This window comes from Desmodus rotundus, chromosome 7, assembly GCF_022682495.2.
Source record: "Desmodus rotundus isolate HL8 chromosome 7, HLdesRot8A.1, whole genome shotgun sequence".
Lineage (NCBI taxonomy): Eukaryota > Metazoa > Chordata > Mammalia > Chiroptera > Phyllostomidae > Desmodus > Desmodus rotundus.
In genome coordinates, this window is record NC_071393.1 from 90,506,823 (window position 1) to 90,522,091 (window position 15,269).

The 15,269-nt window shown below is 42.8% G+C and overlaps 1 protein-coding gene across 6 annotated transcripts in view; it reads right to left on the reverse strand.

Moving 5' to 3' along the window:
• The window catches only part of RORA (RAR related orphan receptor A), a 697,355-nt gene that overhangs the window by 19,166 nt on the left and 662,920 nt on the right, over positions 1–15,269 (reverse strand). For all 6 annotated transcript variants that reach the window (XM_053927993.1, XM_053927992.2, XM_053927991.2 and 3 more), the window contains 2 exons: positions 5,455–5,596; positions 2,514–2,909 (listed from right to left, as the gene is read on the reverse strand). In XM_053927993.1, the coding sequence (XP_053783968.1) occupies positions 2,514–2,909; positions 5,455–5,596 (538 nt within the window). The remainder of the gene's footprint in view (positions 1–2,513; positions 2,910–5,454; positions 5,597–15,269) is intronic.

Here is a 15,269-nt window from a genome sequence, read left to right on the forward strand (position 1 = left end):
ACATGACTTATACTGGGTTGTATCACCTGTAGCGAAGCTAGGACCACAACCCATGTAAGTCGACTTCTTGTCTCATGCTTTGCCCATATGTCGTCTCTCTGCACAGAATTATTGATTATATAACAAGTGCAGTTAGTTTTTTTTAAATGAACCCAGATGGCATATGTGGAACGTATAATTCAGGTATTAATTGTACGTCAAGGGCTACATTTCCTAGCCACGAACGCAGACAGAGTCCCACTAAAAGTAATGGATTGTGGGTACTATTCTTGAATGATAGAATTGGGCTTCAGATGTGTTAATATAGAATTTATTTTTCCACTGAATAATTGTTTTCATTTGTTTAAGATCTAATGACAAAATTTAGCCTAAAATAAAGTCAAGAGTCTTAGTTAAAGAGGTAGCAGGACTTAAGCCCCAAAAGGACACTCAGCTTTGAAGAAGAAACAGTAAAGTCTTTGGCCACCTTTAGGCCACCCAGCTGTTCAAACTATTTTGCCCAGGTAACTGGGATAGAAAATTAGAGCCCAGTTACATCCTTTTCAGATAAATTCCTGTTTAAGTTTTGGGTTTGGGACTAATTCTACTGTCAAGTTAATTTTATTCATCCTGGAAAATGCCAGAACACGTGTAAAAATTCCCTAGTTTAGGAGAACATGGAGAAAGCAGGAAGGCACAGGGCTCCTAGACTGCACTGACAGGTGACCAGCGCGGAAGAGGAAACTGATCTGCGGGGAAGAGGAAGCTGGGGGAACCGGCCTCGCCATTTCATGCCCCCTCAGGTGTCACTCACTACACATGTAGCCGAAGTGCCATATTCAAGGGGAACACTGGCTAAGCCTTGTGGATTTATTTCAGGGTTGCACGTTTGACGCGCAAACAGAATAGACTCGCTGGTATTTATGATAAGGTGGGAGCAGACCTAAGGTAAAGAGAACCAGGTCTTTTTTCATGATATCATGTCAACTTTCAATCAAATCCTTATTCATTTCTGAAAATTTTACTTTCATTATAGTTCTGCTTAAGGCTCAGCCAACCAAGATTTCGTGACAAAAATGGAAGGTTTTTGTTCTAGTTCAAGAAAAATAAAATCAAACCTACCTCTGCTCAGCTTGGCGTCTAGTTCAGAGGTTTTTCTGTTAATCAAAAGAGCTGTGATACACCTTTAATGCTGTTCAGTGGTTAAAGACCAGGCTTAAAATGTCTCTGCTCTTGAGGATTTAAATTTAGACCCATAAAGAGGTGCTTGTGTAAAAACCGTAAAGAACATTCAATTTGTTCTATTTGGAGAAAGATTTTACTGGAAATATAAATTTCACTTAAAAATGTTTTATGGGGTACAGAGGTGGAGAAACCATCTAAAGAACACAACCACTTTTTTTTCCCTGTGAACTGAGGATTTCTGTGCTCAAGTCAGAACCTGCTGGTTCTTTTCCATCTGAAGTCTTCACTCTCTCCTCGCATTAACTTAGTTATCTCCACACAACTAATTGAAATCTCCCAGAGGATTGTAACCTTGTGCAAGGGGTCATGGGGAGGAACACACCGAATTCTAAAACTGCAAAGGTTCTTATCAAAGTTTCTGTAACAATAGTGCTGCACTTAAAAATCGATTAAATGTAACAGAGGATGCTAATGCAACTTCCTTGAAATGGGAAGTTTTTCATTGTGTTATCAACATTTCTAGGTCACATCACTGAAGAAGCAAAAATGATGTCATAGGAATAAGGAAATGACAAGGTTTCGTTTTTTCAGGGGGTTTTGGGGGGGGGGGCGGGGGAAGTTAACTCTTCTATGAAATATATCAGTTTTGTTACCAATATCCATCGCCAAAACAGTCTGGCAAATAAAGAAGCCAGTTTCCCTTTGGTGTTTATTGGACACATCAGAGTCGTGAAACTGAGAGGCCTGCAGGGGCTGGGCAGTCATATACACATGGGGACAGGGGAGGGGGGTGCTGCAAAGGTGTTAGCACCTCACTGGGGCCAGCTAGTTGCTGCCGGTCCCCTATACCTAGATCATTTTTTCCCTCCCACAAGAAGCTGACAACCTGACTTCTTCTGTGAGACTGTCCAGTTCTAAGTTTTGGCAACAGATTCAAAATTTTAAAACTCGGCATCGGTCAAAAATTATGTCTATGGGCCAGATTTAGTTTGTGGACTTCAGGTGTAAAGCAATACCTGGGACGTAAGTGAGTAACTAACAAAGTAAATGGGGCCATTTCCGGAGCACAACAGTTTCCTGAGGAATTTTAAGACTGCTTTAATTCATGCTGACCCATCTTTGATGCTGACAGGTCAATGTTTTCCTTGCCCATCCATGGGAAACAGTGGACAGTGAAAAGCAAGGCGGCAGGGAGGGTGGTATTCCGAAGTGGTCCAAACGGCAAAGGTGAGTTTCCCTTCTAGCTGCATCATTTTAATAATATAATTCATTAGAGGAAAGTCAAACACATCCCATTTACTTCAAAGTGCGTACGCAGCGCATCCCAATAGAAACACGGAAGCCATTACCTAGTTCTGCCATGGACACAGTTGGGGACGTCTCTCCATTAGTGAAAGAACAGTAGGGAAAGAAGCCTGATGCTGGTGTGTAGTCGCATATTGGTTCTGGTTTGATTCCATTGATGTCGAGACCTGACTGGTCCGGGGAAGGCTGTATGTCCAGGTAGAAGCTGCTGACGGCAGAGTCTGCCTTGCTCCCCTCGGGGGTGTGCCCGTCGATGTAGTTGCTGAGGTCGTCGTGCAGTTCTGTCAGCCCGTTGGCCGAGATGTTGTAGGTTGGAGTCAGCGGCTCGGCCTCTCCGGGCTGCTGCTGGTGGTCTCTCTGCTGCTGCTGCATCCGGTGTTTCTGCACTTCCGCATACAAGCTGTCTCTTTGCTTTTTCGACATTCGGCCAAATTTTACCGCTGGAAGAAAAAGGCCAAACCACACCATATATAATACGCTTTTCTTCATTAGGGGTTGCTTTAGGGGTTCCTTTGAAGTCTCAGACAATCTCATCCCAAAACCACATAACCACAAAATAAGGGTGTGATCCAGAGGTGAACACAGTTCCACCCCACGCCCACAACAGCAAAGACACATCCCAGAGGAACTGAGGATGGGCAGAGGAGACCCAGCAAAACAACCACCTATGGTTTCTTGCTGTTCTGTGACCCCGTGCTCAGGGGAGCCACTGGAATGGGACTGGGTGGGGGTGTTCACTGCCCACCCATGCAGCCGGGCGGGACCCTCTCTCCCTTCCCAGTGCACAGGCTCACAGAGGTACATCGAGGCACAAGCAGTCAAACCTCAGTTTTCATCCATTCCTCTATCCCGTATGCTCAAATGAGTTTCTTCCCAGACGGTGGAAGCTGGGGCTTTGCTGAGAGACCTAAACAGACTGGACGAGGCCTTTGCAGTTCCCCGAATTACATCTCCAAGTCCACCCAAGAAGCCCCTCCCCTATGCTGGGTCACAGTGACCCCTGCAAAGCACTTGGGCCCATCTTTAGGTGAGATTTTCTACTTTTCTTATTTTGCCTCAAGTAACAAGAGTGTCGGAATTCTGGAAAGGGCAAACACTGTCTAAGATCCCTCCCTGTTGCGCGAATTTGTGTTTGCAACATTTCTCCTTGCGATGTTCCGTATTTAAAGTGGAGCAATGACTGCAGTAACTTCCCAGTTCATTCAGAATCCCAAACGATTTCTTCTGAAACACCCATATAGTTGAGGGAAAAAAAACCGTTATGATTTCCTGGTCTGAACTCTCCCAGGAACCTATGTATTTTTCAGCCTGAACCTATATATGCAGAGGGAGCCTCTGCTGGAGGGACTAAGATGCTCTAGTCGATTGTGGTTAAATTTACACCTGATGGGGAGGATGGATTCACACATTTGACCATCGTCACAGCTCTGTGAGGCTACAGGAAGGAGGCAGGATAGACGGGCAGGATAGACGGACATGACGTTGGGAACCCAGGCTACCAGCTGGTGGATTCTTTCCCTGCCAAGAAGGACCTACTGTCCTTTTGCAGAGAAGAAACAAGTGACTGTGGGATTGCTAATTTTCTGGTTCCAGGGAGGAAGGAACACACTTGGGTGGGGCTAGTTAGACTGACGTGGCTCTGCGTTTCAGGCCTATGTTTTTATAAGCCCCCAAATTCACTCCACGCCCTTAATAACGTGTGCCGTCACTTCCCTACAAAACCTTCAGGAGACACACTGAAGGCACTTTACTTTTGTGTGACAGAATCTATGTTCTAGAGCACTCAAGGGGATTAATATTCAGAGGTGGAACCTGTTCTGCATGACTCTGAATTGCCTTGAACCTTTGCATGAATATTAACAACAGCAATCACACCATCCTGTAAGGGAAAGGAACAGATCAGCTGCTGGGAAAATGCAGACATGACTTGTGATTTTAACTTTTAAGTTCATAAGAGATGAACCCACTTGGTGGGTGCAGTGCCATTGGCAGGTGGGATCTGCAGAGTCACACGCACACCACAGGAATCTCTGCGACTACAGTGTAAGGTCTGGGACTTGCGTGTCCCAAAGGTAAAAACTTCACTTTTGTTTCTACACACTCTACAAGAGGCCACCCTGTGCCCCACTATTGAAGGTCATTGCCACTTGTGTCTGGGCAAGTCCCCAGGCCCCAAGAACATCTGATTACGGGTAAGACTGGCCTGCAGAATGCCAACCCAGCATCCTCAAGTATTTTTCCACAGGCTGAAACTCTATAGGAAGAGATGTTTCCTTCAAAGGGATCTCTTAAGAGAGCCAGCTAGTATATTTGGAAAAGTCTTTAAAAGGTACCCGCTGTACTTCTACACGGTTTCCTTATATAAGAATAACTGTCTTGAAATCTGGTGTTGATTATTCGGTGCGCTTCAGCTGGTTTTCCAGGAAGATCTTGAAAGGTTCTCTAGTTGAATGGTAGGTGGTCTTTATTTCTTAAAATAGCTTCTTTTAACAAAAAGAGCATTTGTCATTGGGCCAGATTTTGCACTATTTTCATATATTCTCAGTGTACAAATATTTGACTTTGGCATTATGATTCAAAGTATCCATTTAGCATAAAAGCTAATTGAACCCGACTGGCACTAAGCTCACTAGTGTAAAATATGTCACAATTAGCTCTCGCTTGTGTTTCCTTCTCGGGAAAATGCCTACAGGAGGTACGTTTATTAAGGACCTCAGAGGACACTAACCTCCCATCGCCTGGCCCACCTGTGATGTGGTAAACATCAACATTCCGAAGGTGTTCTGACCACACAGATACTTCTCTCCCACGCGCCCCTCAACAGCCAGGCAGCTCACGCCCGTGGAGCACGGAGGAGGAAGTAACTGCTCTGAAGCCCACTAGCCGGCAGGGGAGGGAGGGCCTGTTTGGGCAGATCTGGGTCCAGGTTTCAGGAAGCACTTTGAGAAGCCCATGCACCGTACATCTCCGGCTGTGAGTGCTCACCATCTCGAGACATCCCTACGGCAAGGCATTTCTGTAATCGACAGTGTTGGCAGCGGTTTCTACTGGTTCGATCAATCAAACAGTTCTTCTGACGAGGACAGGAGTAGGTGGCATTGCTTTGCTGACTTCTCCTGAAAAAGCCCTGCGATTCAGTTATGAGACATAAAACAGGTTAGTGTCAGTTTGAGCTGTGTGATACTAAAGACAGTATAGTGAGAACTGAGTGGCATTAATATTTAATGAGGATTAAACTTGTAGCAGAATCATCTAGGAGACCATTAATGAAATTAAAGTCACTTCTTTTTCCTGAGTAAAATTGATCCCCAGAGCCCAGTCCTCTGTCCTTTACACACACAGAACTTTTCACTGCATACAGATGGTGTCTGTGGAAAAGGCACAGGGTCAGGCCCTGTTCTTGGCTTCTGATGATCAAAAGCAACGTGTTGATGGAAGAATACCAAGGCACATATATTTAACCTCTATTTCCAAAATGTTTTGAGTAGAATAAATACAAACCACTTCTGGGGATGTCCAGAGATAAGGAAATTCATCCTTACCATACCCCAGAGTGGCTGCCACCCTCGTACACACTGTGGTAGTCGCTACTAACCCACTCAAATGCATCATCCTTCAGGTGTCTCACCTTCCCCACGTTAGAATCTGCTGCCCCAAAAGTTAAGTGACACTTGGACAGACTACTTTGGCAGATCATTCAAACTGGGAATATTCAACCCTAACAATTTGAAAATACCACGTGTTTAGTGTCACAAACTTTACAATTTCTTTTTAAAAGATTGTATTTATTTATTTTTAGAGAGAAGGGAAGGAAAGGAGAGGGAGAGAAACACTGATGTGAGAGAGAAACATCGATTGTTTTCCTCTTGTACACGATCCGACCAGGGACTGAACCCGCAACTGAAGCAACTGGCGACCTTTCACTTTGCAGGACAAGGCCCTACCGACTGAGCCACACTGGTCAGGGCATGACCCTTACAATTTAACAAATCCAATTTGATGTTCATCAAGCTACACTTAGCTGTTAAGCGCTGTTTTGGAGATGAGAGGGTGTACAAAGATGCAGAGGTAATAAAAATACATATATATGTATATATATACCAAAGACGCAAAGGGAATTGTTGACTTCAAGCATTTCATTCTTCATTCACTCATTTTTGCTAACTTCTTGAGTTGGATCCTTACTAGCTCATTAATTTTCAGTGTTTATTCTTTCTTTAAAATTGTTTTTTTATTCTCACCAGAGGACTTGTTTTATTTTTACTTTTATTGCCTTTAGAGAGCGAGGAAGGGAGAGAAAGAGAGAAAGAAAAACATCAATGTGAGAGAGAAACATTGATTGGTTGCCTTCTTGTACGTGCCCGACTGGAAACTGAAAGCTGGGTATGTGCCCTGACCAGGAATTGAACCTGCCACTGTTCGGTTTACAGGACGATGCTCCAACCAACTAAGCCACACCGGCCAGGGCTTCAGTGTTTATTCTTAAAGCTGCAAGTTTTCCTTTTACTTATGCTTTAGTAGCAACCCAGAAATTTTGCTAGGTAGTATTTTCATTATCACTCAAATGAAAACATGCTCCAATTTTCAATAGAGTTCTTCTCTAATCCATATGTTATTTAGAAGCACATTTCTTAATACCAAACATAGGGATAGTTTTTGGTTATCTTTTTATTGATGAATTATCTCTCAGTGGTGGTGCAGTACTGTGACGAGAACAAAGGTAACCAGAGTTATATCTATGAAGCATAGCCACGAAGTATACAAAAGTATTATCATCTTTAAATCTTTAAAGATTAAGATGACGCCACCCAACAGCACACTAGTGGAGGGGGAGATGAAAAATCCTGAAGAGCTGGCAGAGTGGTGGGCAAACTGATAAGGGTATACCTTCCACCTAAAGATTCTTCTGGAGGCCAGCTTGGCAGTTGTATCAAAATCCTTAAAAACTACCTATCCCTTGAACCAGGAATTACTCTTTTAGGGAATATATTCTAAAGGAACATTACAAATGATACAAACATTTACCTACAAGGATGGCTGCCACAGAACTATCTGTGATATAAAACAATTTAGGAAGATGCTAAGTGTCCAACATTCGTGAATTGGAAGAATCATATTGGATATCCACACATTCAGCAGGCATTAAAAATGGAATTTCAGAAGTACAGTTGACAAAGAAAGGTAACAAAAATATATTGCTGAATTTAAAAAGTGAAGAACTAAACATAATATAATCCAATTTTTGAAAAAATCCATATATTTCACATAGAAGAAACTTTGGAAAATTATGCCCCCAAATGAAATTGTTGGCACTGGTTGGTGGGGCCATAGGTGATTTCAATGTTCTTTCTGTTTATCTGGGCTTTCTGATTTTTTTTTCTATTGTACAGTATGCAGGTAGGAATGTATGTGAAACACTTGGGGAAAAAAGTCTAGTACATCTGCTTTCTTTCGTGACGGCTGGGGAACCATGTGATTTAGTCGATGGATATGATGATATGACCTCAGTTCCCAGTTCCTTCCTTTTGGAAGCCAACCTGGGAGAGAGCAGGGCACAGATACCTCACCCCCTCTCCGCTCTCTGCCACGCTGCTCACTAACCTCAACAATGTGGGCAAGGCTTGGGGCGCAGGGTCTCGGATGGCCTTTCTATTGTACTTTCAATCTCCCTTATACCAAGTCTGGCCTCTTCTGTCAAGCAATTTCTCTTTTCTCAAAATATCTAAACTGTGGGGTTATTTTTTTTTTCCCTCTGTGAAGAGGAAGTGAGAAGAAGGAAAGCTTTCTTTGGGGCTTGATGGTGAGAATTCAAGAAAATATAAATGGTTACAGAGGCAGATAATCCTTAGAAAGAGATACCAAGAGGCCAGCTGTCTAAGTAGTTAAGTCTGAGACACATAATCTCTGTCTAAGCTAAAGGCTTTCCTTTTTTCTTGAGATCGTACCACCATTCAGTCCCTTTGTGTCTGAATCTATCACTGCAAACGTCTAGGGTCAGGAATTATTTGCTTTCCTTTAGTTGAGGCTGAATTTTGCTTGCATCGCAAGAACCCGTTTCATTTTGTTTTAAGATCATTGAACACGGAGAGTTCTGAGTGATCTCTTTTTCCTTTAAATGGAGACAGTATTTGGGGACTGCCAGGCTATCAGATAATGTTTAGTCTGTACACCCAATCGGAGCATCTGCCACCTTCTTTCCAGGTCCTTTTCCACTGTTAGTGTTTCTCCTCAGGGTCACCTGTGGTTTCTCCACATCCTTCATAAATCTGAAATCTAGAACTAGATACCGCTCTTGAATAATGATGGAGTCATTAACAAAAAGGATGCTACCTTTTAGTTCCCACATATTAAACTCAAGTTAATAGAGACCACTGCTAATAAAGCTCCAGAATGTTAGCAGAGAAGCCATACATAATCACCAGTTTGCTCTGCTATAATGGAACTCTAAGGGGGCATGATGATGATGATGATGATGATGATGAAAGGTTTGGGAACAGCAAGCGAGCAAATAGACACCTTGCTCTTCACAGCACCATTTATTCTTCACTGAGCCAGCTGAGCAAGTGCCTGGAGTAGCAGAGCTACATGCCAGAGAAGAGGTCTTTCTTTCTTGTGGACTAAGTCAACAGTCATGGCCACAAAGAGAGCTATCGAATTCTAGACAGGAGGGCTCAGTGAGGTTATAAAGTGAGAGCCCTGAAGGGCGAGAGAGGGTTAACCTCTGTGACACAGATAACCACTTCAGCAGAATGAGGGCTTGGTCTTCCTCCCCACACCCTCAACTCTTCTTTTCAGCATGCCTTGGGGTTTCTCAGAGGTTTAAGGATTCAGGAAGTTAAACTAATAAAATGTTTAAAGCTAATGGACACAAAAGAGGGAGAAAGATTAGAAAAGTGAGAAGGAAGAGGAAGAGGAGTAGAAAGTATGGTAGATAGCTTCCTCCCTAAATGTAGACGTATATGCTCATAAATGCAGAAGCAGGGTCTTGACTGACTGGGGAGCCATCCTGGAGAGGGTTTCACTGTGAAGTGAGTGAGCTGAGACATCGGTGCTAGGGGTCGGGGAGTCTGAGCCCAGTGCATGGAGTTTTGGGTGGAGCTGATGAGGTACGTAGAAAGAGCAGACAGAGTGCTGATGCTGGGAGTTAGTTTGGAAAGATATTAAGCACATTAATTTTTGAGTTTTATTTCTAAAAGAACTTTCTTAAAAGTTCACTTTTTACAGATGTCAAAATGCATGGAAATGTGCCATTATAAACAGGTCGGGCTTGAGCAGAGAGCCACCATGATGAATTTCAAGGTAGTATATCCTCGTGTGACAGTGGCACATTATCCCCACCTAGTGGCAGCACACTAACATGCAGTTATTGTGAACAGTAAATTAGAAAACAAACAGGCCTTTAGGGGAAGGGAGTTGAGAGATGAACAGGTTTGACAATTCTCAAATAGACACAGAATCTCCAGTGGAGCTTCTAAAAATATATGCTTTACGTCCATTGAACCAAAACCTTGGGGGATACAGTCCAGACATACATATTACTTAAAACAATATTAAATGGTCATTTTTGTAGGTCAAAAGAGCAGAAATGTCAATTTAAAAAACTCCTTGAATTTATTGGGGTGACATTGGTTAATAAAATTACATAGGTTTCAGGTGTACAATTCTAGAATACATCATCTATATATTGTATTGTGTGTTTACTACACCAAGTCATGTCTTCTATGAGGATTTTTTTTTTTTTTGCTCAATCCCTTCAACTTTTCCACCCATCCCTCCTACTCCCTCCCCTCTGACAGCTGTCAGTCTATTCTCTGTATTTATGAGTCTGTTTCTATTTTGTTGGTTAGTTTATTTTGTTCTTTAGATTCCCCATATAAGTAAAATCATATGAAAAAATAAACAAGTGGCCTAGCTGCGTAGCTCATTTGGTTAGAGCATGATCCCTGAATGCTAAGGTTGTGGGTTCAATCCCCTGGTCAGGGCACACCAATGAATCAACCAATGAATGAATAAATAAATTGAACAAGAAATTGATGTTTCTCTCTCTCTTTCTCTCAAATCAATAAAAATAAATAAATAAACAAATGGGACTACATCAAACCAAAAAGATTTTGCACAGCAAAGGAAACCATCAATAAAATGAAAAGACAACCCACAGAATGGGAGAACATATTTGCCAATAATACATCTGATAAGAGGTTAACATCCAAAATTTATAAAGAACTTATAAAACTCAACACCAAAAAACCAAACAATCTAATTTAAAAATGGGCAAAGCATCTGAACAGACACTTCTCCAAAGGGTACAAAGGTAGCTGATAGACATATGAAAAGATGCTCAACATCACTAATCATCAGAGAGATGCAAATTAAACCAAAATGAGATATCACCTCACGCCTGTCAGATGGCTACCATCAATAAATCAACAGACAACAACTGCTGGTGAAGATGTGGAGAAAAGGAAATCTTCGTGCACTGTTGGTGGGAATGCAGATTGCTGTAGCCACTGTGGAAAGCAGCATGGAGTTACCTCAAAAAATTAAAAGTGGAACTGCTTTGTGATCACAAAAAGTCAATTTTGAATGGTAAATATTTTAACAAAGCGTCCTGAAGACTCTGATGCCTTCCTCTTGCAGGAGGAGAGATCTACTCTGGTGTTCTGATTTTACAGACAGCAAGAAAGAAGCTCAGAATTTTAAGGTGGTCCCATGGCAGGTGAGAGTCAGTGCTGGGATTCAAACTCCAGTGCCCTAGATTTGCCTGCAGCGCCCTCTCACTTCCGTATCTTCCCGTAAGAGCTGGACGGATAAAACTGATGTCCCGCAGTCCCAGTTCGCTCATACAGAGCCTCCTCGCACATCAACCTTTTGGCTCCATTCCCACTGTGTCAAGGAGAACTCTCCAGGGTTTCTTCCTTTATTTCGCCTAGCCTTTCAAAGTGCCCGTCATTGAGTTTTAGTTCTGATTTTGGCCTTTCATTCTCTATCACCTGTTTTTTAAAAACAATATGGCTGTATACGGACTGACGAAATTGTTCATCAATCCCACTAGATTGGATGGAGCGCCCCAGGACTGGGACAGATGCACAGGTGTGTGGGAAAAGGCTCATCCCAGGCTGCAAGAGCAGAATGTCCAAATTCCACGAGCCAGCTATAATCATTATTAAACATCAACATATTCTTTCATTATTTTTCTATTCTCCACGTTCTGGAGGTTACTTACATCACGTCTGTCTGAATGGTGGATGCGCTACACAATGGTGGGTCCCTATGCACCTCTTCCCTACTCTGTACACAGTGAGACTGCATGGTGGGAGGCTTGAACCAGCCTCGTGGGGGTAGTATTTATACTACCGAAATTGGCAAACGCTGCAAATAGGGACTTGATTTATTGTTCCATTTATTGTCTAGTTTTAAAAAATGATGAAGAAAATGATAACAATGTGGGTGAAATGCCAAAGTGTGTCAAAATACCAACCAACATTTGTGTTGGCATTGTAGTCCTTTGCCAACTGCAACTACCGGTATGGATACAAGGGTTCAGCAAAAGTCAGCGAGACCATCCAGTGAGAAACATTTGTATGAGGTGCATAAATAAAGAGCATTAGAGATTTTCCTCTTTGTAAACTGTGTGAATCATATCAGTAAAACACACGCTGAAGTTATGTACAGACATACGGACACTGTTTGTTTTCCAGGGAGCTGGCTGCTAGAAACTGACCGGCACGAGGCTGGATGAAGCCCAGTCCGGGTTGGATCCCCAGCTTCTCATCAGGCTGAATGAAGCCTCCTCACTTCAGACAGGAATTTACCCGAAGCTGTGGGTTGGTTTCGCATAGCTCCATCTGCCTCCCCCACCACCCACACACTCTCCAGAAACTTTAAGTGAATAATTTTATCTTCATTCCAGGACAGAATGTATCCCGACCCACTCCCTCTCTCCCAGCCTCATCTCCTCCAGGGTTTCCCTGCTTGCTCCGTGAAGGGCACCACCTTCACCCCATTCACTTAGGACAGAAAGACGGGCTTCCTTTCATCCCTGCCTCCTCCACACTCATATCCACACAGGCACCAAATTAGGCTCTTTCTAGCCACCATATTTTCAAATTTATCTACTTCTCTCTCAATGTTACTGCAATTTTCTCAAGTTTCCTTATCTCTTTCCCCCTTAATTGGTTATTATACAGCCTTCCAACTGGTCTTTCTCCTTCAGTTCTCACTCCTTCCAATTCATTTTCATACAGTCGCTTAAGATCACGTTCTAGAAAGCATAAACCTGATCAAGTCACTCCCCTGCTTATTAGCCCTCAGCGGCTCCCTACTGATGACCAGGCTATGACCACCTGTCCAGGCAACTCTCTCCTACATTCAGTCCTCTTCTCAAAGTCACACTCTGGCCGAGCCTAACCTATTGTGTTCACAGTTCCTCTAAGGCCACTCTGACCCAACCCAACACACACACACACACACACACACACACACACACACACACACACGCACGCACATGCACTTCCTGGAAAGCTCTCTCCTTCCCTTCAGGATTCACTTTCTCCAGGAGCTTTCTCTGACCTTGCCCCTTCCGAGGCTGGTTGAGGAGCTCCTCCCATGTGTATCCTTAGAGCCCTCTCTGTGTCCCCCTTATGTCCCCGAACTTGCTGTATTTCTAATCTGCCACCCTCACTGACTGCCCTGTTTTACTGTTTCTAACAGCTAACCAAGGACTCAGAGAAGCCAACAGATACGTGCTGAATATATGTCCAAAGGAAAAAGAGATGATGGTAGCGATAAAGACAGTAGCGACGATCGGATGCCGAGCACCTATTTTATACCAGGCACCATGTAGGGTGTTTGCACATTGTTTGTTTGCAATTCACAACAACTCTGCAAAGTAAGTATTTTTATATCTGTTTCACAAATAAGAAAATTAAAATGCAGAGAGGTTAAGCCACGTGCCCAAAACTACAGAGCAGGTAAGGGCAGGAGGAACCAGGATTTGAATTCCTGAAACCTCGGTGCATCTTATTCCAAAGGCTATATACACTTCTTAATGTACCACAGAGAAATCCCTGAGACAAACATGTAGGGCAGATCCAACGAAAACAGACAAACGACAAAACAAAACAAAACTAATAACCCCCCACCTCAATTTCAGTTCTGTAGGCAGTTTCATGTAATGGTGCAGACCCGAGGTAAGGGAAGTGGCGTTTTGTAGGTTATTGAATATGTACATATTAATACATAGCTATTTAAAACACTTTTATTTGCAAGATCTACTTAATAATGAGCTTTGATATAAACGTGGCATTTCCTATTGGGTGATTAATAGTTTTGCCCCACAATGTGGGTTGGCTGGACACAGAACTGGGGGTGTGGTTGGGAAGGTGCTCAGGGGTCTTGCCCCAAAGGGCTAGACCTCCTCCTTGGGGCTCCTTCTCAGTGAGGCACAGGCTGAAATGCTGATCTGATGTTTGGTCTTTTGACAATTTTCACTTAATGAATTGATTCCTACAGTTCATTAACATACCCACTTCCACTTCTGTATACACATATGTCTTAATTAGCTGCTCATTGGCTGTTTAATTACAAGAAAACAGCTGACAGCTGCCTTGCTGAATTCTAATGGCAGACGCTTTGGAACGGCTACACATTTGCTTTTGACAACCAAGATTTATTCATAACTCTATGATTTATTGCGAATGCTTGCCCGAATTATTGTATTTTCCCATACAAGTAGAAACTTGGAATTTGGGGGGCTGTTGAAGTGGGTGTATGTGTTCTTCTCGTGGGATTGCTGAGGCTGCGAAGGACTGAGGACCCTGTATGTAAAAGCATGCACTATGTTAAGATTTTCTTTATCTGGGGAACTTTCTGTTCAGAAGTATGCGGGGTGAGGAAGAATAAGTATCTTTGGAATAAACCTGGCCAGAATGCTAATTATTTGGATAAAGGAAAAAGGAATATAATTGTCAACTTAATTTTATTGAGGGATAAAGAGAGGAAATGGATAGATTAAAATTAGGGAAAGAGACAGCCTGAAGAAATGGTAAAATTAAAATTGGGGGGGAGCAGCAATAACAGTCCTAAGGAAGCCAATGAATAAGGAAATTTGTTTTTTTAAAAAGAACAGGCAGCCTCATTCACAAAACACTTTTACTGTGGTCATTTCCTCCAATCACAGGGCAGGGCCAGGGAGGGAGTGGTCATTTCCTCCAATCGTGTATGAGCCCTACACTCATAAATCAGAGAAACACGGATCTCTTAAACTACTTTCTTATTCAATAATGACTGGCCTCCCTGTAGAATTTTACATGCAAATGATCTCTGATTAAAGCTGACCTCATGTGTCATATTTGGCAAGTGTAGATGTCTGCTTTGCCGTACTGCGATTTGCTACAATCGGATCCAATCCAAGTGAGCACATTCAGCAACAGCGATTCCCAAGCAGGCAGCGGGCCCTACCCTGAGCCAGAGACTATGTAACAGCCCTGCCTACAAGCCCTCGGCCCAGTGTTTTCTGGAAGTTGAGGAAGGTCCGCAGTTATTGATACATGACTAGGACCTGAGCAAAGAAAAAAACCTAAACCATCTTGATGTAAATTGGGTTCTAATACATTCTACTACTTGTGCATTTAATCCAGGACTGGAAGATTTAGCTAAACAACATTTTTTTCTTATCACCTGTATACAGCAGAACTGAAACTCTGATGTCACAGTATGCAGTAATGGCCAAGTCCAATTTTCATTTTAAATGGCTAGCTCTAAAAATGCAGCCAGCTATTACAAACCATTAAAATAAAAAT